Source organism: Monodon monoceros, unplaced genomic scaffold, assembly GCF_005190385.1.
Source record: "Monodon monoceros isolate NGI ecotype Baffin Bay Population unplaced genomic scaffold, NGI_Narwhal_1 Super_Scaffold_18, whole genome shotgun sequence".
In the NCBI taxonomy this organism is placed as follows: domain Eukaryota; kingdom Metazoa; phylum Chordata; class Mammalia; order Artiodactyla; family Monodontidae; genus Monodon; species Monodon monoceros.
The window spans coordinates 107222404-107249471 of NW_021703774.1; the positions used below are offsets into that span (position 1 = coordinate 107222404).

The 27068-nt window shown below is 34.4% G+C and overlaps 1 protein-coding gene across 1 annotated transcript in view; it reads right to left on the bottom strand.

Annotated features, from left to right (window-relative positions):
• Positions 1-39: 39 nt before the first annotated feature.
• SPATA1 (spermatogenesis associated 1) overlaps positions 40-27068 on the bottom strand; it is a 36930-nt gene continuing 9901 nt past the window's right edge. Inside the window, exons 4-12 of the mRNA XM_029226988.1 lie at positions 22756-22809; positions 22433-22664; positions 20362-20476; positions 19548-19612; positions 14528-14654; positions 13712-13833; positions 10181-10359; positions 8191-8286; positions 40-196 (exon numbers count right to left, since the gene is read on the bottom strand). Coding sequence (XP_029082821.1) covers positions 110-196; positions 8191-8286; positions 10181-10359; positions 13712-13833; positions 14528-14654; positions 19548-19612; positions 20362-20476; positions 22433-22664; positions 22756-22809 — 1077 coding nt within the window. The 3' untranslated portion in view covers positions 40-109. The remainder of the gene's footprint in view (positions 197-8190; positions 8287-10180; positions 10360-13711; positions 13834-14527; positions 14655-19547; positions 19613-20361; positions 20477-22432; positions 22665-22755; positions 22810-27068) is intronic.

The following is a 27068-nucleotide window of genomic DNA, read 5'->3' on the forward strand; positions in this document are numbered from 1 at the left end:
AAAGAAAAGATGTAAAACTTATAATTTATATGAAAACAAGGAGAACAACGGTTAAACAAATCTGTTCAAGTAAGTTTTTTAACAAATAAAAATTTTAAGTTAACATACCTTATTGAGACTGAAAAGATGTAATAAATTTCTTCTGTGCCAGTTCAGCTTTCAATGTGCATAAATCTGAAACTGCTTGTTTTCTCATCTATAAAAGAACAATTGACTTTCAAAAATGAACTTTCATCTTACCTTTCTAAAATTATATAATCATCATATAAATAAGGGTTTTTATAACGGCTTTCATGTCTTCTCTCATTTGCCTTCAATGCCTTCACTTGCACTGGATTACTATGGTAAATGTGTAGTTCATAAGTCCCTTTGAATATGCATGCTAGATATGCTACCAAATAATTTCATTTATTAGTATATAGGCATGATAAAATTAAACGGTTCTAAAAAACTAGAGTGAGAAAGAATTTTATCTTTTGCTTATTTCAAAATCTGTTCTCATTGTGCAAAGAAAGTAGTAAAAATAAAAACAAAAAACCTCTGCATCCTAAAAAAATTTCCAAAAAACCTTAATTCTCAGCCCTTAGAAACTGAATAAGTACTTAAGAAATATAAGTGTGGCAAGTGCTCTTCTAAGTGTACTATGATACTTTCAAATTTTTAATTGAAGCAGATACTGTTATTTCTCCCCATTTTACAGTTGAGGAAACTGAGATGCCTAGAAGTTAAGTAACTTGCTCAAGGCATAAAACTAGTAAGTGGCACAGCCAGGATTCAAACTTAAACCATCTGGTACCAGAGCTCTTGCTATTCCAAGTATTGTCTGCGGACCAACAGCATAAGCATCACCTGGGAGTTTGTTAGTACTGAAGACTTTCAGGCCTCCCCTCGGACCTACTGAGTCAGATCCTGCTAATTTTAACAGGATCCCCAGGTGACATTACATTGAACTTTGAGAAGCACTGATTGTGCTATATTATCTTGAACATGGTTGCAACAGTCAAGCTAGGTTTTCTGCCCCTTAGTTCTGTATCTTATGGGTAGTTTGGGGTAAATCATTCAGAAATCAATAAAAAATTCTTATAATGTTTACTATGTGACAATTAGGCACTATGGTTAAATGTAGGATTTTTTCCCCCAGTGCATAAGCTGAAAACTTGGATCTCTTTTTTTCCATTTGTGTTTCCTGTTTTTTCACTAATAATTCTAATTTGGGTTCAAAACATTTATATGTAATATTTATAAAATTAAAATATACAAAAATGGTAAGAACTAATTTGTATGCTTTCCAGAAGAAAAGAGCATTGGAGGTATTTTTATTACTCACTTCTACCCATCCAACTATCCTTAAGGGGACAAGTTTCCACATTTGATTTCTCTCCTATTTTTTGACTGCACAGGAGTTTTCATTCACTGAACGAACTATTTTTTTGAGTGCAGACTGTATAAGAATGTTAAATAACTCCTCTTTTTGGTTTAAAATTGTCCTTTGCCTTTTTCCTTTTCTGTAGTTTAAGTTTTAAGCTTCTCAGTGCTGAGCCAGGATTTAGCCTTGAGTATGAGGCTAGCGAAAGTATCTAGAAGTGCGCTGTCCAGTAGAGTATCAACTTGCCACATGTAACTATTTAAATTGAAATTAAAATTAAATCTAAAATTAAATTCCTCAGGCACACAACAATCTACATCCTTATGTGGCTAGGGGCTACCTTATCAGACAGTGCAGGTATGAAACATTTCCACCATCACAGAGAGTTGTATTGGACAGTGCTAATTCTACATAGGGGTCATTATTCTGGGTCATAAAGCTACTTCTGATAAAGAGGTGAATCGAGAGCACTCATATAACATTATATATATATATATGAAAATAACCAGAGAGAATGAGATAATTACCCAAGAGAGGACAAAAAAATAAAATTAAATGGGAGCTCAGAGAGCTCAGTGGTTTGTCAGACTTATTTATAAACAACTCTAACGTAGGAATATTACTTCTTTCAAAATATTTTACGGAGACTCTATACTGATTCACAAGGTTCTTTTACTTTACTTCTTAGTGAAATTTTATTCAATTTTACTTTGGCCTTTTTAGGAAGCTTTTCACAGAATTTCATTATTATTGTATTTTTTTTCATTCATGCTTTCTATTTTTTAATTTTTATTTTTTTTGAATTTTATTAAAAATTTTTTTTATAGAGCACGTTCTTATTAGTTATCCATTTTATACATATTAGTGTATATATGACAATCCCAATCTCCCAATTCATCCCACCAACCCCCACCACCACTTCCCCCTTGATGTCCATACGTTTGTTCTCTACATCTGTGTCTCAATTTCTGCCCTGCAAACCAGTTCATCTGTACCATTTTTCTAGGTTGCACATATATGCGTTCATATATGATATCTGTTTTTCTCTTTCTGACTTACTTCACTCTGTAAGACAGTCTCTAGATCCACCAACGTCTCTACAAATGACCCAGTTTTATTCCTTTTCATGGCTGAGTAATATTCAATTGTATACATGTACCACATCTTCTTTATCCATTCGTCTGTCGATGGGCATTTAGGTTGCTTCCATGTCCTGGCTATTGTAAATAGGGCTGCAATGAACATTGGGGTGCATGTGTCTTTTTGAATTATGGTTTTCTCTGGGTATATGTCCAGCAGTGGGATTGCTGGGTCATATGGTAATTCTATTTTTAGTTTTTTAAGGAACCTCCATACTGTTCTCCATAGTGGCTGTATCAATTTACATTCCCACCAACAGTGCAAGAGGGTTCCCTTTTCTCCACACCCTCTGCAGCATTTGCTGTTTGTAGATTTTCTGAGGATGCCCATTCTAACTGGTGTGAGGTGATACCTCATTGTAGTTTTGATTTGCATTTCTCTAATAATTAGTGATGTTGAGTTGCTTTTCACGTGCTTCTTGGCCATCTGTATGTCTTCTTTGGAGAAATGTCTATTTAGGTCTTCTGCCCATTTTTGGATTGGGTTCTTTGTTTTTTCGATATTGAGCTGCTTGTAAATTTTGGAGATTAATCCTTTGTCAGTTGCTTCATTTCCAAATATTTTCTCCCATTCTGAGGGTTGTCTTTTCGTCTTGTTTATGGTTTCTTGCTGAGCAAAAGCTTTGAAGTTTCATTAGGTCCCATTTGTTTATTTTTGTTTTTATTTCCATTTCCCTAGGAGGTGGGTCAAACAGGATCTTGCTGTGATTTATGTCATAGAGTGTTCTACTTATCTTTTCCTCTAAGAGTTTTATAGTGTCTGGCCTTACATCAAGCTCTTTAATCCATTTTGAGTTTATTTTTGTATATGCTGTTGGGGAGTATTCTAATTTCATTCTTTTACATGTAGCTGTCCAGTTTTCCCACCACCACTTATTGAAGAGGCTGTCTTTTCTCTATTGTATATTCTTGCCTCCTTTGTCAAAAATAAGGTGACCACAGGTGCGTAGGTTTCCCTCTGGGCTTTCTATCCTATTCCATTGATCTATATTTCTGTTTTTGTGGCAGTACCATATTGTCTTGATAACTGTAGCTTCGTAGTATAGTCTGAAGTCAGGGAGTCTGATTCCTCCAGCTCCGTTTTTTATCCCTCAAAAATGCTTTGGCTATTTGGGGTCTTTTGTGTCTCCATACAAATTTTAAGATTTTTTTGTTCTAGTTCTGTAAAAAATGCCATTGGTGATTTGATAGGGATTGCACTGAATCTGTAGATTGCTTTGGGTAGTATAGTCATTTTCACAATATTGATTCTTCCAATCCAAGAACATGGTATATCTCTCCATCTGTTTGTATCATTTTTAATTTCTTTCATTACTGTCTTATAGTTTTCTGCATAAAGGTCTTTTGTCTCCCTGCGTAGGTGTATTCCTAGGTATTTTATTCTTTTCGTTGCAATAGTAAATGGGAGTGTTTCCTTAATTTCTCTTTCAGATTTTTCGTCATTAGTGTAGAGGAATGCAAGAAATTTCTGTGCATTAATTTTGTATGCTGCAGATTTACCAAATTCATTGATCAGCTCTAGTAGTTTTCTGGTGGCATCTTTAGGATTCTCTATGTATAGTATCATGTCATCTGCAAACAGTGACAGTTTTACTTCTTCTCTTCCAGTCTGTATTCCTTTTATTTCTTTTTCTTCTCTGATTGCCGTGGTAGGACTTCCAAAACTATGTTGAATAATAGTGGCCAGACTGGACATCCTTGTCTTGTTCCTGATCTTAGAGGAAATGCACTCAGTTTTTCACCATTGAGGATGATGTTTGCTGTGTGTCTGTCATATATGGCCTTTATTATGTTGAGGAAGGTTCCCTCTGTGCCCACTTTCTGGAGTGTTTATCAAAAATCGGTGCTGAATTTTGTCAAAAGCTTTTTCTGCATCTATTGAGAGGATCATATGTTTTTTCTTCTTCAATTTGTTAATATGGTGTATCACATTGATTGATTTGCGTATATTGAAGAATCCTTGTGTCCCTGGGATAAATCCTACTTGATCATGGTGTATGATCCTTTTAATGTGCTGTTGGATTCTGTTTGCTAGTATTTTGTTGAGGATTTTTGCATCTATATTCATCAGTGATACTGGTCTCTAATTTTCTTTTTTTGTTGTACCTTTGTCTGGTGTTGGTATCAGGGTGAAGGTGGCCTCATAGAATGAGTTCGGGAGTGTTCCTTCCTCTGCAACTTTTTGGAAGAGTTTGAGAAGCATGGGTGTTGGCTCTTCTCCAAATGTTTGATAGAATTCACCTGTGAAGCCATCTGGTCCTGGACTTTTGTTTGTTGGAAGATTTTTAATCACAGTTTCAATTTCATTACTTGTGATTGGTCTGTTCATATTTTCTATTTCTTCCTGGCTCAGTCTTGGAAGGTTATACCTTTCTAGGAATTTGTCCATTTCTTCCAGGTTGTCCATTTTGTTGGCATAGAGTTGCTTGTAGTAGTCTCTTAGGATGCTTTGTATTTCTGCGGTGTCTGTTGTAACTTCTCCTTTTTCATTTCTAGTTTTATTGAATTGAGTCCTCTCCCTCTTTTCCTTGATGAGTCTGGCTAATGGTTTTTCAATTTTCTTTGTCCTCTCAAACAACCAGCTTTTAGTTTTATTGGTCTTTGCCATTGTTTTCTTTGTTTCTATTTCATTTATTTCTGCTCTGATCTTTATGATTTCTTTCCTTGTACTAACTTTGGGTTCTGTTTGTTCTTCTTTCTCTAAGTTCCCTTAGGTGTAAGGTTAGATTGTTTATTTGAGATTTTTCTTGTTTCCTGAGGTAGACTTGTATAGCTATAAACTTCCCTCTTAGAACTGCTTTTGCTTCATCCCATAGGTTTTGGATCATCGTGTTTTCATTATCATTTGTCTCTAGATATTTTTTGATTTCCTCTTTGTTTTCTTCAGTGATGTCTTGGTTATTTAATAATGTATTGTTTAGCCTCCATGTGTTTGTGTTTATTTACAACTTTTTCCCTGTAATTGATTTCTAATCTCATAGTGTTGTGGTCAGAAAAAATGCTTGATATCATTTCAATTTTCTCAAATTTACTGAGGCTTGATTTGTGACTCAAGATATGATCTATCCTGGAGAATGTTCCGTGTGCACTTGAGAAGAAAGTATAATCTGCTGTGTTTGGTTGGAATGTCCTATAAATATCAATTAAATCTATCTGGTCTATTGTGTCATTTAAAGCTTGTGTTTCCTTATTAATTTTCTGTTTGGATGATCTGTCTGTTGGTGTAAGTCAGGTGTTAAAATTCCCCACTATTATTGTGTTACTGTCGATTTCCTCTTTTATAGGTGTTAGCAGTTGCCTTATGTATTGATGTGCTTCTATGTTGGGTGCATACATATTTATAATTGTTATATCTTCTTCTTGGATTGATCCTTTGATCATTATATAGTGTCCTTCTTTGTCTCTTGTAATAGTCTTTATTTTGAAGTCTACTTTGTGTGATATGAGTATTGCTACTCCAGCTTTCTTTTGATTTCCAGTTGCATGGAATATCTTTATCCATCCCCTCACTTTCAGTCTGTATGTGTCCCTAGGTCTGAAGTGGGTCTCTTGTAGACAGCATATATATCGGTCTTGTTTTTGTATCCATTCAGCAAGCCTGTGTCTTTTGGTTGGAGCACTTATTCCATTCACGTTTAAGGTAATTATCGATATGTATGCTCCTATTACCATTTTCTTAATTGTTTTGTGTTTGTTTTTGTAGGTCCTTTTCTTCTCTTGTGTTTCCCACTTAGAGAAGTTCCTTTAGCATTTGTTGTAGAGCTGGTTTGGTGGTGCAGAATTCTCTTAGCTTTTGCTTTCTGTAAAGCTTTTGATTTCTCCATCGAATCTGAATGAGATCCTTGCCGGCTAGAGTAATCTTGGTTGTAGTTTCTTCCCTTTCATCACTTTAAATATGTCATGCCACTCGCTTCTGGCTTGTAGAGTTTCTGCTGAGAAATCAGCTGTTAACCTTATGGGATTCCCTTGTATGTTATTTGTCATTTTTCCCTTGCTGCTTTCAATAATTTTTCTTTGTCTTTAATTTTTGCCAATTTGATTACTATGTATCTCGGCACGTTTCTCCTTGGATTTATCCTGTATGGGACTCTCTGTGCTTTCTGGACTTGGGTGGCTATTTCCTTTCCCATGCTAGGGAAGTTTTCAACTATAATCTCCTCAAATATTTTCTTGGGTCCTTGCTGTCTCTCTTCTCCTTCCGGGACCCCTGTAATGCGAATGTTAATATGTTTAATGTTGTCCCAGAGGTCTCTTAGGCTGTCTTCATTTCTTTTCATTCTTTTTTCTTTATTCTGTTTTATGACAGTGAATTCCACCATTCTATCTTCCAGGTCACTTATCCGTTCTTCTGCCTCAGTTATTCTGCTATTGATTCCTTCTAGTGTATTTTTTATTTCAGTTATTGTATTGTTCATCTCTGTTTGTTTGTTCTTTAATCCTTTTAGGTCTCTGTTAAACATTTCTTGCATCCTCTTGATCTTTGCCTCCATTCTTTTTCTGAGGTCCTGGTCATCTTCACTATCATTATTCTGAATTCTTTTTCTGGAAGGTTGCCTATCTCCACTTTATTTAGTTGTTTTTCTGGAGTTTTATCTTGTTCCTTCATCTGGTACATAGCCCTCTGCCTTTTCACCCTGTCTATCTTTCTGTGAATGTGGTTTTTCTTCCACAGGCTGCCGGACTGTAATTCTTCTTGCTTCTGCTGTCTGCCCTCTGGTGGATGAGGCTATCTACGAGGCTTGTGCAAGTTTCCTGATGGGAGGGACTGGTGCTGGGTAGAGCTGGCTGTTGCTCTGGTGGGCAGAGCTCAGTAAAACTTTAATCTACTTGTCTGTTGATGGGTGGGGCTGGGTTCCTTCCCTGTTGGTTGTATGGCCTGAGGGGACCCAACACTGGAGCTTACCCAGGCTCTGTGGCGGGGTTAATGGCGGTCTCTGGAAGGGCTCACGCCAAGGAGTACTTCCCAGAACTTCTGCTTCCAGTGTCCTTGTCCTCATGGTGAGACACAGCCACCCCTCGCCTCTAGGAGACCCTCCAACACTAGCAGATAGGTCTGGTTCAGTCTCCTATGGGGTCACCGCTCCTTCCCCTGGGTCCCGACGCGCACACCTCTTTGTGTGTGCCCTCCAAGAGTGCAGTTTCTGTTTCCCCCAGTCCTGCTGAAATCCTGCAATGAAATCCCTCTAGCCTTCAAAGTCTGTTTCTCTAGGAATTCCTCCTCCTGTTGCCGGTACCCCAGGTTGGGAAGCCTGACCTGGGGCTCAGAACCTTCACTCCAGTGGGTGGACTTCTGTGGTATAAGTGTTCTCCAGTTTGTGAGTCATGCACCCAGCAGTTATGGGATTTGATTTTATTGTGATTGCGCCCCTCCTACCTTCTCATCGTGGCTTCTCCTTTGTCTCTGGATGTGGGGTATCTTTTTTGGTGAGTTACAGTGTCTTCCTGTCAATGACTGTTCAGCAGTTAGTTGTGATTCTCATGCTCTTGCAAAGGGGAGTGAGAGTACGTCCTTCTACTCCACCATCTTGAACCCATCTTCCATTCATGCTCTTGTTTTTGTTAAGGTAACAATTTTAAGACAGTCAGTCCTTACTACCCTTATGCTACTGACAGCCAAAGTTAAAACACCAAAATATTTTATTTCAAGATAAATGTTATAATCTAATTAGGGGAAATGCAAAATACCTTAATTTCTGTTATTCGTTTCATTTTGTCAGTATCCAATTTTCTAAGTTGGTCAATAGCATGCTGTACTTCAGTGATCTGAATGATAAAGTAATTCTGTATGAGACATATAAAGACATCTTTGTTTAGTATAACATCTATTCATTTTTAATTTTAATTGCCTGCCAATACAAACTACAAAGTGTTATCAAATATCAAAAAAGGAAATAATGAAAATAACCCATTCCATAAAATAAACTTTTTGCTTTGGAGTAAATTACTATTGAACTGTTGATTTCTTATGTTTTAGGGACCACTTTCCTTTCTGTTTTACTACCATTTTCATGTATTATAAAAATAAATATGTATTTGTAAAAGTTACCATTAAATTAGCACCATGAAAACCAACAACTATTACTATAAGAGGAATACATTAGATTAAGATACTTAGCAAGGCTTTAGAAATTGGCATAATGGTTTATCAGTGGAATCATATTAGAATTACTTAAAAATATTTAATAATGAAATAGTGTATTTTATAACAAAATCTGTTTAATGTGAGAAAAGCTATTCTAGAAGACTTTTAGTTACTTTTCTTCAGAAAAGTTTATGAGCTGTAATAGTCAACAAAGAATTTAAGCTGCTTTTGTGAAAAAAACATTATCATATATTGAACTTGAGAAAACAGTAAGATAAAAAGTTTCAATAATGCTTAAAAAAAAGTATCAGCTAATAAGAAGAAACTTCTACTTGAACTTATTTGGATTTTATATTAAATAGATCTAAAATAGTAAACTTTTACTCATAGAAACAGAAGAGGTTGGTGGCTCTGGCAGAAGCAGGAGGTGGGGATTAGGGGAAATGGGTGACGGTGGTCAAATGTATAAATTGTAGATACAAGGTAAGTAAGTTCTAGGGATGTAATATACAGCATGGCAATTATAGTTAACAATGCTGTACTGTATATTTGAAAGTTGCTAAGAGAGTAGATCTTAAAAGTTCTGATCACACACAAAAATAACTATGTGAGGTGATGGATGTTAACTAAACTTATTGTGGTGTCCATTTTACAACATGAACATATGTCTTAACATTATGTTTCTACTTTAAACTAATACAATGATATATGTCAATTATATCTCAATAAAACTGGGAAAAAAGTAAACTTAATATTTCATGTCTAAAGTTAAATCTATACTCAGTCATAATTAACATACTATAAAATCTTTTTTGGATAAGTGGTATCAACAAACAAAAATTAAACTGATAAATGGCCTCTGGAATTTGTTGTTTAATTATATGGTAGAATTACTCAACTAAAAAATAAACTTCATGTCTCTCATCTGTCAAGATTGAAGACTATCTCAAGAAAATGAATTGATCAAAATTTAATATAATTTATAATTTATTTAGAATATCACTACCTATAGATTCTGTGGTTATCAAACTGTGCTTCCCACCCCCAACTGAAAGAAAAGAAATGTATTACTCACTATTACTCCCTTGCCATACTTCATTAGGTATTTCACTCTTACCCATAGAATCTTGACCCTTTCCACTGGTACAGAGGTAGATCCTAGCATTCGCTGGTAACTATGATCAATCCAGGGTAGGCTTGGTTGATCCCCAATCAGGCCAAAGGGAAAGTTTTATATAGTCCATGCGTCTAGAAGAGGTTGTCTCTTGTTTTGGAGGCATATATCCCTACTTGCCATTGGTAACTCTGTTGCTACCCTGAGGAAAAGCAGTCTTAGAATGAAGCCAACACCGAAAATAATAGGGAGGAAATATCAGAAGTACCTAGGCCCTTAAAGACATCATTAAGCGGCTGATTTTATCTCCTCAGCACGCATTACACGAGATCATGAATTTACTTATTGTTTAAGCCAGGTTAAGCCAAGGTTTTGTTACCTGTAGCCCAAAACATCCTAGATATGATCATACTAACAATTACAAAGCATGTATTTTAAATAGAACTTCTCTAACAGAATGTGAACATATTTAGTAGTACCTTAGAGTCTGTGATGGTTGCCAGATTCTTTGGTCTCATCTTGATCACCCTGGCTTCAAGCTGAATGAGCAATTTTTTATAGTAAAGTTCCAAATCTTCTCGAAGTTTTGTTAAAACCTCCTCCAATGATGCTGTAACTTTCTTTGTTTCAAAGTACTTTTTCTTCCAAACATCATAGGCTATTTAAAAAAAAAAAAGCAAAGGCTATAGTTTGTTTAAACTTTTCAACCTGCAAAGGACCCTAGAGTTAATTTAAACCATTCCTCTCTCCTCTCCTTCCTCTCTTATATTCTGAGGAAATTAGAGTTAAGAGTAAAATGTTTATTGGATAATAAAAGGACTTGCTTATAAATATAGTAAAATACTGATAAATCCAGGAACCAAAATCAAGTTCTTCTTTAAGCTTGTAATTTGTTTAGAAAATCTTTCTTCAAAATACTACCTATAGCCAGAAGTGTATACTTTTTTATTTTTATTTTTTTGCGGTACGCGGGACTCTCACTGTTGTGGCCTCTCCCATCGCGGAACACAGGCTCCGGACGCGCAGGCTCAGTGGCCATGGCTCACGGGGCCAGCCGCTCTGCGGCATGTGGGATCTTCCCGGACCGGGGCACAAACCCGTGTCCCCTGCATCGGCAGGTGGACTCTCAACCACTGTGCCACCAGGGAAGCCCAAGAAGTGTATACTTTTTATTTCAATTACTTTTATCTATAATCTGATTTGAATTCACTATTTATATAATTAAAGCTATGAAAGAAAAGGCAAAATATATTTTTTCAGATTTTCCTTATTTTTCAGCCCCAAAATGACTTGTTTTGTGTAATCAGCTGATTCTGATTCATCATTTATCAACATTGTTCCAGGTATATCCCCAAACTTCTGTAGGGCAGAATTTCTTAAACCTGAGACTTCTGGTTTAGAAAATTAGAAATTAAACTCTGCCAGTTTAGGAATCACTTTGACACCAATGAGATTCTAAATATAAACTTAATTGGGACACAAACTGCATGCTAGTATACCAGAATATGCTTATGTTTCTTTTTTTCAGATTATTGAAGAAACAAAAACACCAAATTTTAAAATTCTATATTATAAATTGATTTAATTAAAAATATAAAACTATGGGGCTTCCCTGGTGGCGCAGTGGTTGAGAGTCCGCCTGCCGATGCAGGGGACACAGGTTCGTGCCCCGGTCCGGGAAGATCCCACATGCCATGGAGCGGCTGGGCCCGTGAGCCATGGCCGCTGAGCTTCTGCGTCCAGAGCCTGTGCTCCGCAACGGGAGAGGCCACAACAGTGAGAGGCCCTTGTATCGCAAATATAAATAAATAAATATATATATATATATATATATATATATATATATATATATATATAAAACTATATGGAACTTTTAATTCAAGATTTTAATTATTTTCCTCAGCCCTATATCCAATCCCTCTGCAAGTTTTACTGGTACCACTGCCAAAATACTTCGAGCATCTGGCACATTATCCCTTCTTCAATGCTACATTCCTAGGCAATCCACTATCATCTTTTGAAAGCTGTATTATTTTTCTAACGGTCTCTCTGCTTCCATACTTGCCCCTCTACAGGCTATTCCATACCGCAGTCATCCTGATATTTTTAAGATATTTTAAAAATCACATAAATCCTTAGTTTAAAAATCTTCTTATGTCTTCCCATATTACTTGTATTGATAATAAAATCCAAACTCCTTGAATTGGCCTATCTGTTCCTTGCTGATCTTTTGATTTTCTCCCTCTACATTCCTCCTTATTTATCACACTCCAGTCGTACTGGTCTTAGTTCAGGTCCTTAATTCTGCAAGTTTATTACTATCTCTGTACCTTGATTTTTAGTGTTCCTCCTGTTTGGACTCTTTTTACCCTGTCTCTTCACATGCTTACCATTTTATTAATCAAATCTTAGTGATATCTGCTCAAAGAAGCCTTCCTTGAAAGCCCTAGCTAAACCATCTCTCCTGCCCCACCATTCTTTACTGCACTCTTTTAATTGACTTTTCAGCTCTAATCAGTAGCTGACATTGTCTTACTTACTTATTGTCGGTCTCCTCCCATTAGAGGCAAGCTCCTTAATGGCAGGACTATGTTTGTCTTGTTTACTGCTGTATCCTCAGCATTTAAAACAATGCTGAGAACTGAGGTATATAGTAGGCTCAATAAATATTTGATGGCTGATACATACCTTTTATCTTGAAACATTCCTGTTGAAATAGAAAGTGACCAATGATTCTCATTTTATAAATAGAAGGAGTGCAGCACAAAGAGGAGAAATAACTTGCCTAAGTATAAGATTATTCTAGTATTAGAATCACTGTCCTGTGATTTCTAATCCATTGCTCAATACTGTCTGATAAAATTGTTCTTTTAACAGCACCATAAGGCCAAATCACTGCCACCACTTCTGGGACACACTTTAATATTATGAGGTAGAACATTAAGAAATACCTCCTGACATTGTCTATAACCTCTAGTCAGATCTAGTATTGAAGCAATAATTTTGCTGTAAATTGAGAATCCTAAAGGCAGTTAATTCCATATATACCTTTTACCCTTTTTATCCTCAAATACAACACAAAATGCAGGCCTCTCAAATTATTTAACATTTCTCAAACCATTATCCTATACTTTCTCCACCCTGGCTCATTTTTCCATTTCTACCAGTTCTAACAACATTGTTTCTAATTCTATTGCAAGGAAACTGTCTATTTTTCCTACCTCATTTCTCTCATTTATTCACTCATCCAGTCAGTTTACCAAAGCAGACGCACACACATACCAACAAAATTGAGCACCTAGGGGACACTAAGGGACTCAAAGAAGGCTTCGAGAGTGGTATCTTAGCTGAGATTGAATGACTGGTAGGAAATAACCAGGAACTGGGAAGAAGTGGGTAGAAGGAGAAGATAGGAAAAGAAGATTTAGGTGGCAGAGGGGAAAGAATGCCTGAAGGCCTACAGCCAAGAGAGGCACAGTTCAGATTCTAGTACATCTACCACTTTTCCTGCAAGCCTTTCTTGACCTCTTCCATCTAATTCAGGTGCTCTTCCTCTGTACTCCTATGCATAGAATTTGTAATTCCTTTATCATAGCAGTCAACAGTATGTACCACTACTGCTTAACTTGATCATCATTTCCCCACTGGACCATAAGCATTTTGAAGGCAGGGACAAGATTATGTTGGCCTATTAGTATCACCTCAGCCCCTGGAACAGTGACTAAGTTCAGTAGGCCCTTAATAAATACTTATTTAATAAATGAATGTTGAAATGAATAAACAAATGTCCATTTTAAAAAATAATTGCATTTTAATAAAAGGCATGTTGCATTTATTGTATAGAGTTGAACAATGATTTCATCTTTCCTATAGTGAATTTATATTAGTGTACCACTTAAACTACAACAGTAAAATAGTAAATATTTCATTTTATCATTTATTCCAAAGGCATAAATTCTGTAAAACTTGAGTTTCATTTATAGTGATAAAAGATATGTAATAAACTTTACCATGATATCGCTTTAATTTGCCTTGTTCCAATAGCCTTTCAACTTTTTTTATTAGTTCTTCTTTAATTATTTCCAGATATCTTCTTTCTTCCTTTACTTGTTTCATTTTTTTCGATAATATTCTCTCCTAGAAGATTATAACCCATACTCATCAATGTCCAAAAGCTAAAAGACGGCTCATATTCTAAAATATAGAGTATAAAACTAAAAAATGCTTACAACAGCAAGTATGAATTTTACCCCAAACTCTGGTTTTCTGGCTGCAGTACAGCATGTGCCACGATGGAAAACACTGAGGAGTCATTTCAGTATCTATAGGGGATTTATATATATATAAACAATACAGTATGTCTCTTCTGCATTTATATACATGTATGGAAACTAGGCAAAGCTCATGTAGTTATACATCTTGTTTTAATTCTTTAAGTAAATTTATCTTGGGACCGAAGTTATTGTACTTAAATCTTACATGGAAAAATGTATATTTTAGAGTACATATTTAAAAAGCAGAAATAATATTAGTGACACACATATGCAGTAATCAACATAACAGTCATAGACTTTAAAATACTTTAACTTCTTGTAGTAAAACATATATAATTGACCATTTTAACCATATTTAAATGTACAGTTCAATGGCACTGCATGCATGCATTCATAATGTTCCGCAACAACCACCACCCCTTTATCGCCAAAACTTTATCTTCCCAAACTGAAACTGTGTATGCATTAAACAATTAACTCCTCATTAACATTATTTAACTTTACCTCACAGAATCATCTGTACTTACATCTGTACTTATGGTATCATCATACTTACTCTCAATCTGTAATATATCAGTATATATATATGATATATCAGTTATTCCTGGAGAAAGAGCAGGTTGACAAGGAACTGAAGGAAAATCAATAAGGTCTGGTAAGCTGATGCACTCTTTTTTACCTAGCCGTAAGCAAACATGATAATCAGTAAGATCTGGTAGGGTTACACATTGTTTTTCACCTATTTGTAAACATCTGGTAATGCACAACAGTAATGCATTGTTTTACTTGTATGGTGATGAACTCCCAAATCTGTCTTTATAACTATAGACACTCTCTTGTGCTCTAGCTTCTCCATTCCACTGGACATTACTTGGACATTATACCACAGGAGCTTCAAACTTAAAATTCAAAAAGAAGAAAAAAAAGAATCCATATTCCTTTCTAAACATGATTTCCTTCCAAGATTTCTGATTTCAGTTACTTGTTATGGCAACTTTTAAATGTTTCTAAGATGGCTATTGATTTTTTTTCATTTTGAGCCAATTTTGATCATGTATATTTGCTTAGAAAATTGGAGATCCTAGCACATTTTCAAATTTTAGCATACATTTTATTCTCATAAATTTTATCACCTCTGTATTTGTGTTATATTGCCTTCATCTCACCTAATTTTTGTGTTTCTACTCTTGTTTTGATAAACTACCTCAAGCCTTACCAATGTTAATGTTTCTGCCACTACCACTTTATAGACCTTGAGTTGTTTTCAATTCTGCCAGGCTTTTAACTTCTGTAACTTATTAGCTTCTACTTTTATCTTCATTAATCCCTTACCCCTACTTTGTTTGTTTTATTATTCTTTTTATATTTTATTGCATTGACCTTAACTTACAAGGTCAGTTTCCCACAGGATAATGGCAGCCACTAAAAATCTCTCCACTCATGCTCTCAACTACTATAAAAAGAAAGCAAATACAATCACCCATAATTTATATCTGTAGAATAACTAGGACACAGAATCCTCTAATTTACATATACTTTTTACATGTAAGTGGGGAAATAAACACCCTAGACCAGCAGAGTGTGCTTAGGAGCTCACACCTGAGCAGAGTCTGATGGGAACTATGCATTAAAGAGCACAATACACAGATAACACAGTAAACATCAACCACAATTTAGTCTTAAAGGAGAAGGTCCTGCATGTGGTGGAAGAATAGTGAGTAAGGGTACCAAATGGTAAATCAAAGCTCTTTCTATGAGGAATCTAAAAGAAAGGGGCTTTTAAAATGTAGGTGGCCAGAGGTGGTAATTATGGGAAAACACAGCTACTGGGTGAGAGGAAAATTCTTTGGAAGCAAGAGATGTTCGTCAGGGCTAGGTGGTAAGAGAAAAGAAGGTGGTCAAGTTAAGAGTTCTGCTGAATTAAATTAGCAGGAAAGAATACAAAGAAAAAAGACCACTTCCCTTAAGGCCCCATTTATTTAAAAATACATAAATAAATAAATGCATTTCACTAAAACAACAGGAGAGAGCTTTCCTAATCTATTGATACAAGCTAAAATAAACCACCAGAACACCTGTTTCTCTATAAGAACACCTGTTACTGATTCAGAAAAATCCAACACAAATAAACATAGACAAAATCTACAACATAATATAGCATCCATACAAAGTTACTTTTTGAAAACTCTCAAAACTGAGAACTAAAACAAAACAAAACCAGCAGCCAGGAAGCAGAGAAAAAATTAACAATATTCCCAACATAGATTAAATTAAATTAAATCAAATCATTTTAGGTATTAATGAACACCACAAATCACATATTTAGAAACTCAGAATAAAAATGGAAAAATAACAGGAAGATGTAAAATGGAAATTGACCAAACTGAAGAAAGAAATTAAAGAAAAAACAAAACTGTCTCAGAAATGAATAACAGGTATCCAAAAAGGAACAGATATGACCAAAAATACAGTAAGCATAATAGAGAACAGAAATAAAAGGAATAAAGAAAATTAAACATAAAGAAAATAGTAAACTAGATCATAGAGAAAGTAGTAGAGATAAAAGGTAAAGAAGAACTAGGAGAAGACCAATTGAGGTCTCTGAAAAAAAAACAAAAAAAAACCATGGAATGGATCTGCTATTTATATTGTTTTCTAGAGTTATAATTTCTTGAAATAAAAGAAGTCCTGATTTTCATACTGAAAGGGCCCACTGGGTACCCATAAAAACCAGACCTAGAACTCTCAACTGAAATATAGCCTGATAAAACTACTACACATTAAAGGGATCCTCTGGCCTTCCAGACAAAAATAACCAAGCCAATTTACAAAGAAAAGAAAATCAGTTTGGCATCATATTTCTTAACAGTAACATATAAAACATCAGTAGAGCAACATTTTAATAAACTCAAGGAAAAATTATGTAAGCCAAGGATGTTACAGCCAATCAAGCTGTCCTTCAAGTACCAAGGCTCTAAAGCAGGGATGAGCAAACTTCTTCTGTAAAAGGCCTCAGAGTAAATAATTTAGGTTTTGTGGGCCACATATGGTATTTGTCATAATTCTTATTTTTTTCAACTTTTTAAAAATGTAAAAAACATTTTTAGGTCCCATGCTTCACAAAACAAGCTGTGGGCCTTGTCTGCCTATTCCTGCTCTAGACAAAATTTTAAATACGTAAGAAGTAAGGGAATATCGTACCTGGGAGCTTTTTTTTTAGTAAGTAGAGCTTTACCCAATGAAGAAATGATTGAAAAATCTTGTGTAAAAGAACTGGCAGTAAGTGTTGAACATATTTAATTATAGATCTAAGACTAAAACAAAGGTGAGGAGGATAAGACAAGAAGCACAGCCCATAAATGTTCCGCTCTTTTACAAAGTAGAAATAACACAACTAAAACTACATGAGAGGAGAAAGGAGGGGGAAAGATGACTTTTTAATTGCCTTGAATTTAAAGATAGGAGTCAGAGGATAATTTTAGAGGTAACAAATCAAAATCAGAAGCATAAATTTTAAAAAAAGGAAAAAGGAGGGTTAGGAATACTAGCACAAATTTGTATCAGTATAAAGGTGAACACTAGAATGAGATTCAGGTTTCCTAAATACCAGGAGTAGGGGGGAGTGCAAATAAACCACATAGTAACACATAGTAACTATAACATAAAGTAAAATGAGAAATCTGAGGTCAAATATATCAGTCCTATCAAAAACATAAATGGACATAACTCATCTACTAAATGAAAATGACTTTCAGACTGGCTTACAAAGGGAAACCCAACTCTAGCGTGTCTGTTAAAGACATACCTAAAACAAAGCAATTCAGAAAAGTTGGGGAAAAAAGTAGGGGAGGAATATAGGGGTATACCAAATAAATGTAAACAAAAAGAAAGGAGAGGTTAGTATCTTGATATGCAGTAAGGGAGAATTCAGGTCAAAAAAGCATTTAATGAGTCAAAGAAGGGCACTTCATAATGCAAAAGTGATAATATTACTATTTGCATGAGAACAACTTTGTGCCAAATAATACATAGAAATCTAAATAAATCAAAAACCACAGGAGATGTAAGGATAAACAGTAAAATACTAATAACAGAAGATTCTAATATATCTATTCTCAGTCCAAGACACAGAAAGAAAAATGTAGGAAAAAAAAAAGGATATGGAACACTTAAACAACATATTAAACAATGTAGATTATAGACAAGGCACAGAGTAGGGGAAGATATTTGCAATGCACATAAGCATCAAAGGACTACCCTCCAAAGTATATTAAAAACTCCTACTAATCAGAAATATATGGCAGACAACACAATAGAAATACTTGAAAAGGTAGTTCTCCAAAAAAGTTATCAAAATGGAGTCTATAAAATATAAAAATATGATCAACTGTATGGGTAATCTGGGAAATGAAAATTCAAACCACAGTGAAATAGCATTAAGCACCCACCAGCTGGAAAAATTTTAAAGTGTGAAGACAGGATATTTTATTAATATCTAGCAACAATAAAACAATTATTTGCTGAATATGGCATGCCTCTGCTCCAAAACTCAAAGGCTCTGAGCTGTGATTCTCCTCTCAGGGCTTGTCTCAGACTCCATTCAGCATTCCAACCAACATATCATATATAACCAACAACCAACATACATATGTATTCTGACATATCAAGCATCACTGGACCAGAGGGATATTAGCACACAACTGGCAGCACTGCTTGCTGTGCCTCTTGGATCACCTTGTGAGCCTTCTCTTGCTCTGGGCCCACTCAAAGTTGGCAGTCTTTTAGATTACTTGATTAAAAAAAAAAAAAAAGATTGGAGCCATGCATCCGAATGCAGTAAATCTCCAAATTCCAAACAGGTCCATCAAGTGACTCATTCTTCATGGTAGCTGGGGCAAGATAAAAAACCTGGTTTTTACTTTAAAGGGCATACATCAACATGTCCCAGATCATGAAACTCCCAGAAATTTCACTGAATTGGCAGGCTCCTGAATTTTGAGGTTTATCTCCCCTTCTCTAACATTTAAGGTTAGAAAATTTAAGACATTTTAATCTGCAGTTCCATTTCAATTTCAGTATAAATATTATGGTGCAATACCACATCTAAAAAAATGCAGCACTATTTACAATAGCCAGGTCATGGAAGCAACCTAAATGCCCATCAACAGAGGAATGGATGAAGAAGATGTGGTACATGTATACAATGGAATATTACTCAGCCATAAAAAGGAATGAAAATTGGGTCATTTGTAGAGATGTGGATGGAGCTAGAGACTGTCATACAGAGTGAAGTAAGTCAGAAAGAGAAAAACAAATATCGTATATTAATGCATATATGTGGAATCTAGAAAAATGGTACAGATGAACTGGTTTGTAAGGCAGAAATAGAGACACAGATGTAGAGAACAAATGTACGGACACAAAGGGGGGAAAGCGGCAGGGGGTGGTGGTGGTGGTGGGATGAATTGGGAGATTGGGATTGACATATATACACTAATATGTATAAAATAGCTAACTAATAAGAACCTGCTGTATAAAAAAATAAATAAATAATTTTTTTAATTTAAAAATCATACCTGATTGTCCTCTCTTCTAATGATATTAGTTCTATCATCTTCATTTTTCCAAAGAAACTGACTTAAAGGGGAATGACAGATTTGTAAGTCATATTAAAAAATGATTCCATGAATATTAACTTTTCATGTTTTTTATTTAATATTCTATAAACACAAATATAACATTAAAAATTTTTAAAGTCTGCTTGAAACCATTATATTATCTTTCAAACTCATTAATTATCAACATAAACTACATTTAGCATGAGTTATAAAATAATATTTCATTATATTATAGCTAAATTCAAATCATAGTCCAATGTCTATAGCCAGGTAAAATAACTGGAAATTTTGTAAACATACTTTGCTTATAGTTCTTTTGTGAATAATTGTTTATAAAATTCCTTATCTTAATTTCAGAAGACTATATGCAAAACTGTTGTCTAAGTACTATAATTTTGAATGAAATGATACCAATGTGAAACTCAAACATGATTAGTTTACTCAAAACCAGGAATATAAAAGAGGCAGAAAAATTAATTCTAAGAAAGGCAAATGAAGATCGAAATTTTTCTGTCATTAGATTGCCCCGATGACAAAAGGATTACAACAGAATAAATTTAAGCAATAAATTATCCCTCATTATGTTGGAAGGGAATATTAGTATCTAACAGTAAACATCAGAATCAAGGTAATTTTAATTAAAAATGTCACTAACTTCACTCATATCTTTGTTCTAATTAGAAGTCTTTATAACAGTACCCTGGATATCTCACTCTTTTTCTTATAGTCTAGATTATGACATGTAGAATCACCATCCGTATTAATTACCTTTTTTTGCCGCTAAAATAATCATTATCGGAATCTTCCTGTGATCCTGGCAATTCAGAATTTCCAATTTGATTATTTCCAGTCTGATTTTCATTTGGAGTGGCTTTTCCCCCAGCTGATGATGATGCCCATCCATAGCAAAGAAAGTTCATAATATTAAGAAAATAAAATAAAATTTTGGTTTTTTATGTACATACTATATACTCTTGTCCCATGTTTCAGAATCTCTATGAACTTTACTCTCCCAAACTGAATTTCATGAAACTTTAGTTTATGCAAAAGGAGAATTCTTTGGTAAATTCAGTTTGGGAAAAATTGGATTAAGCAATCCTAACAGAACACAAATCCCCCCCACACACACACACCCCTATGGCAGGATTTCTCTGTTTTTATGTACAGTATGAACCTGCAAGAGGGGGTAAGTTGGGTTTTATTCAAACTTTGTTGTCTTCATAAAGCTTTTGCCAAAAGCATCTTTTAAAAGGGTATTCTGAGGATCCTTCTCTGGAAAGTGCTGGGTATAAATACAGAGCATATAATGCCATTTGTTATTTCACATACATTTTCATTTATAAAATCTCCCTTCATTTTAACAGAATTTCTCCATATAAGAAAACCACACAATGTCTTTAAAACATTAGCACTAATGTTCCACATGATCCACATGAACAAGAGATCCGTGAACCTGGTAGTGTTAATACAGATTTTTTTCCCTTGGGGAAATCAATTTTTTTTAATTTAGAAAAAATTGGAGTCATATTAGTGTGTGAAAAGTCATTTTACAAGAGTTGCCACAGTATTTTGCAACCAGAAGCCCATATTGGTTTAGTTTTAGTCAGGTTGCTACCACTTATTTCCTATCTGGCACTGGACTTAGTCATTTAAAGACAACAAATAGGGATTTTCTAAAAAGATATATTCAAGGCAAAGGAACAAAAAATGGATATATCAGCTGTTTAAAACTGATAGTAAAATACCACTCCCCCCACCTGCCCCCCAAAACAAACAACAATGGAAAACTCAGTAGATTCTGAGTGACATTTTGATAGGAATATATGACATGTATCTCTTATTCCTAATAACAGTTTAGAGAATAATGTAATGCACCATTCAATACCTATGCAACTTAATAAGAAAGCAGGTCTATTTACTTTTGAAAACATATAGTGTTTTGAGAGCTAGAGTAGATGTACATATAAAATGTTATAGATTCACAGAAAAAGGAGTGTGTTATTTGGGGGGAGAATTCATTTAATTCATAAATGTTTAGTATATTTGCTTTTCCATCACAATTTATTTGCTGTATGCAGTAAGGTAAAAAAATTCAACTGACTTTTTTTCAATCGATTCTTAGAGTGTAGTTCCAGCTTTATTTATATGTTTATAAGTTTAATTTTGATTTCTTTAATTACCTACCACTTTTTAAGAACTGAATTATCAGTAAATTGGTGGGTGTAACCATATAAAAAATTTTAAAGTCTTTGAAATACAAATGTCTCCCAACATTAAAGTTGTTTTGCTTTGGTTTGATACTGTTTTCCTGGCTAAGATATTTCTGAACTATAATAATAATATCAAGATTTTATGAAACAATAACTTCTTTTCTCCTTTAGCCTTAACTTTATCTGAAACTATTATAAAAGGTGGTAGACTTTACGTAAGTGCTGTAAGTATTTTGACTTTATTTGATTTTTAAATTTTATTTATTTTTTTTTGCAGGCTCTAGAGCACAGGGTCAGTAGTTGTGGCACATGGGCTTAGTTGCTCTGCGGCATGTGGGATCTTCCCAGAACAGGGCTTGAACCCATGTCCCCTGCATTGGCAGGCAGATTCTTAACCACTGCACCACCAGGGAAGCCCTGATTTTATTTTTATTTTCGAACAGTACTTAAATTGTCTTTTTTACCTCCCAACTGGTGAAACTAGTTTTTAAAATCCCCATATTGAATTGTAGCTTTCCTTTTATACTGCCTATATTCGTAAGGCTAGATTTGCCCAGAATTTGCCCAGACCTGACTGTTAAAATGTACTATAACAACCTCTTTGTCTTTCCCATTCCAGTTGAAATCACCTTCTTCCTGATTCTTGTTAAGAAGCTTTTTCAAAGTGTTTTCTAAACAACTGGGATCTGCTCCAGGTTCTTCCTTTGACAAAGTTACACTAAGTGGTCTGTGTATTATTCTGTCAGCCTCAGCAACACCATTATTAGTCTGGTGCACATCTAAAGAAACTGCTGATGATGCTGAATAAATATTTCCTAAATGATCCATTATAGGAAGCAAATATAACTCTGACTGAAGAGCCTAAAACATACAGGAAATTTTAAAAAATTAGCTTACACTTTAAAAAATAAGTTAAAAAATTAGTATAAGTTTAAAATGTCACATTACATACATATGGAGGAGCAAATGATTTGAGTTTCAGTTCTGATTCTTGCTTTGCCTTCACCTGGAAATAAATGAGGAAATAAAGCTTCTGTAATTACTTTTTCAATTACTTTTACCCTCACTTTTTTGCAGACGGCGTATTTCTGTGACATAAAAATCAAATCAAAAAGCTAGTAACTAAGGCTATGTTCTAGAAAACGTAGAATATAATCCTATTTCTATTCACTGTACTAAACATAATAGAAATTCTATGTCATTTAATAATAATTATGGCTATCACTTGTGTGGACTTACTATGTGCCAGGCATTATTCTAAATGCTTTACATATAAAGCTCAGTTAATCCTCACAATTCATGTGATAGGCACACATATTGTCTGTAGTTCACCGACAAGAATGAGGCAAAGAGAGGTTAAGCATCTTGCCCAAGATTTTATAAATAGGAAGTTTTCAAATTGGGATTCAAAACCAGGTAATCTGGTTCTAGAATCCAACTTTGTAAACTTTATTTCCTAAATATTCAGCCCATAGAGTTAATTTGTTATTCATTCATTCTTTCAACAAATATTGAGGTATACTATGTGTCAGGTAGTGTTCTACATGGTGGGGATACAACTGTAAACAATGCAAAGTCCCTGCTCTCACATAGCTTATATTCTACTTGGGAGAGCAGATGTTAAATAAATGTGATTTAAGATAGTGATATGTGATTTATGAAAATAAAACAGAGTGATTTAATAGAGAGGAATTCAGAGAAAGAATATCTGAAAACTAGGTGGTCAGAGAAGGCCATTTTTGAAAGATAATAACTGAGCTGAGAACTGAATTATGAAAACAAGAAGCAAGCTATTTGAAAATCGGGGGAAGTGATTTCCAGGCAAGTACAAAGATGATAAAATAGAAATGAGTTTGCTGTATGTGAGGACCAAAGGAAAATTTTTGTGGCTAAAGTGTAGAACCAAGGAGAAAATAGTAGTAGATCAAATCTGAGAGGCAGCCTTTTCCTGAGACTCTCCTTATCTCTTGCCTAACCACTGCAAAAGTCTCCTGGTTACAATTCCTGTCTCTAGTTTCTTAAGGCTCTCATCATATCATCTTTTGCTCAAAAACTCCAAAGCTTCAGAAAAAAAAAAAAATTCAAATTCATTAATCTGGCATTCAAGACCTTCAATAAACAACTTTTACAAATTGTTGTCTACTATTCCCTTTCACACAGTCAATGCTCTAGTAAAAACCGAACCACTCACTTTTCCCTAGAGTTGCCTCCTTTGCCACTTCTGTGCTCATTCTATTTTCTCTGCTCAGAAAGCTTCTCCCACCCAACATCTTTGCAAGATCAAATATTTTTCTGTCAAAATCTAAACTGATGATCACTTTTTCCTTAAAGTTCTCCATCTCCCCTCTTGTCCTGCTGGAAGCAGTCTCCTTTTCTTCTAAATATACAGAATATGCTATTTTAATTATTTATGTATTTTATCTTCACCACTACACTGAATATTCTTTAAGAGCAGGATCCATAGTCAATTCTTTTTTCTCATTTTGTATACAGAAAAACATCAATAAATATTTGTTGAAAATATTATAATAAAATATTGATATTAGAAGCATTTTAGAAGTTGGCTTAAATTGTCATTAGGTCCCTTCCAATCTAGAATTCTGTGATTGGTATTTTGCAATTTTACTTATCATGAAAAAGAACAAAAAGTTATGAGGGTTGTTCCTTTCCTTCCCTGATTAAGGAAAACTAACTTAATGATCAGTAAATTAATATTCTGCTATACTAAACAGAACTCTAATGACAAAAACTTTAAATCTACCTACTGAGCCCAAGAATTCCACATAGCAAATTCCTTTATAGTTTTACTTTGGGGGAAAATTTTTTTTCCCATTATCATTCATTATTTAATTTTTTCAATAAACATTTAAATGCCTCTAAGTGCTAAACACCTTGTTAGGCACTGGTTGTAAATACAGTAGTGAATAACATAAAGTCCCTGCTCACAGGGAGCTACAGTCTAATGGCAGTTATGTTAAACAAATAATCGCATAAGCAAATACATAATAATGATACGTTAACTAGCATAGAATAGAAATATACTGCATTTTAAAGGGTTTAAATATGGAAAAATCTTGATTAAAGAAATAAACCTTATATAAATACGAGAAACCAGAAGTGAGCATATATGTGTATATATACACGTGTGTGTGTGTGTGTGTGTGTGTGTGTGTATTCTGTTTCTATTTTTAAACAGTTCAGTGAAAAAGTAATTGTAGATATACTGGTTTAATCGCTATTCACAGCTCTTCAACAGGTTTCTAATTTCAGATAATTTCTCTCTTAATTCTCTTTGGGTATAGCCATAGTAATACACAGGTTATACTCTGTTTTCTAGGTGGCAGTACTATGGCTAAGTGACATCTGTTCCTATAGTACTTTTTAACTGTTATATAGCACTACCTATTGATAGTATTCATTAAGTCAGGGACTGGATCCATCACATGAATAAGATATTTTTCACTTAGAATTTTTGAATTTCCAGAAAGCATTTTTCTCTGCAGAAAAAAAAAAGATTGCTTTTTCAGGCACATTGTAACATGACTACAAAATACTTGCCTTATAAATCCAGCTAAAGTTAATTTGTTAACAACTTCTATTGCAATGGTATTTAACTGATAGTTCCAAGATCCTTCAGGGACATAAAAAACATGAAGTTCCACCAAGTGAATAAATTGAGAATAAAATCAGTTAAAATTATTTTTAAAGTGAAAAAAATCAACTGATGTCCTCTAGAATTTTAATTTTAATAAACATAATTGAAATAAACATGGAATACATGTATCCTCTGAACAAACACAAAAAAACAAAATGAAGAGCCAAAAATTTGTTAGGTTGGCTACTTGGCACTTGGAGCACATTTTCCCTTGGAAACAATGTCATAGCTGTGGTCCTAGAGTTCCTTAACATACCGACATACAATGCTTGTTTTGTGGCTTGCAGTAAGGATACCAGATTGCCAAGATCAGTTTTCTTATTACCAACCTTTCCGCCTTCCCTGACCTCTACCTACACAGTTGCATTGGTGTTATCTTGTGGAATCCTTATCCTTTACATATTGTCTCCCTAACACAGCTGTGATGAGTGCTAGTTCTTGGCACCTGCTAAAGTGTGAATACTAGGGCTTGGGGAATATTTTTGTTTCTCAGGATTCAAGGAAGAACCTATTCCTGACCAGTGATGGGGAAAGGAATGGTTGTTTTCACATAGGGCATGTCTGTGCTTATATGCACTATCTTTTTTCCTATTAGTGTTTTATGACCTCAATTAGAATTCATCTATTGAGAAGAATATTTAGATTACTACAACAGAACAATTACAGCAAATAAAGGCTTATTTTTTAGTCTAATGAAAGTTTGCTATTCATGTATATTAAAAGTCAAAGCATTGAAATGATTATACTCTAAGATATTAAGTGAGAAACATTTTTTAAATTTTAAGTAAATATGATCTTATATTAATATTAGTAATTTTTATAGGAAATGACAATGGCTCTTAACATCTTTTTATTTATTTATTTATTTTTTTGCAGTATGTGGACCTCTCACTGTTGTGGCCTCTCCCGTTGCGGAGCACAGGCTCCAGACACGCAGGTTCAGCGGCCATGGCTCACGGACCCAGCCGCTCCGTGGCATGTGGGTTCTTCCCGGACCGGGGAACGAACCCGTGTCCCCTGCATTGGCAGGCGGACTCTCAACCACTGAGCCACCAGGGAAGCCCGACAATGGCTCTTGAACTGAGTATTTTGCTCAAGTTGTTTTTATAGACCAAGCGGATTACTTGTATAGTTCTGTTTAAGATGTTTGAATAGATGGAATAGTGAAGTTTCCTATATGCTGTATTTTGAATATCAGGGCATTTAAAAGATTATTCTCTAACTATACCATCCTATTAACAGCTAAAGCTATACTATATATTAATACTATAATATTAAATATTAAAGCTTTACTATTAAATATTTGTAAAACCTTCAGAAATCTGAAGTAAATATGGCCTTGCCCATTATATAAATGTATTAATATTTTACAGGAGAAAAAATATTTCTTTAACTAAACATTTTACTCTGCTTTCATAGATGAAGTAATTACTTCTATATATTTTATAACAATTCATGAATTATAATTCAAAGTATATAGACTTTCATTCTATAATTGAAAGAGGAAGCAATACAAAGAAAATATAGTTGACAAAACTTTCCTGACCTTTGAAACATTTTGTGAAGTAAATTAATTTATTGGGAATTTGGATTTATTCATTCATTCAACA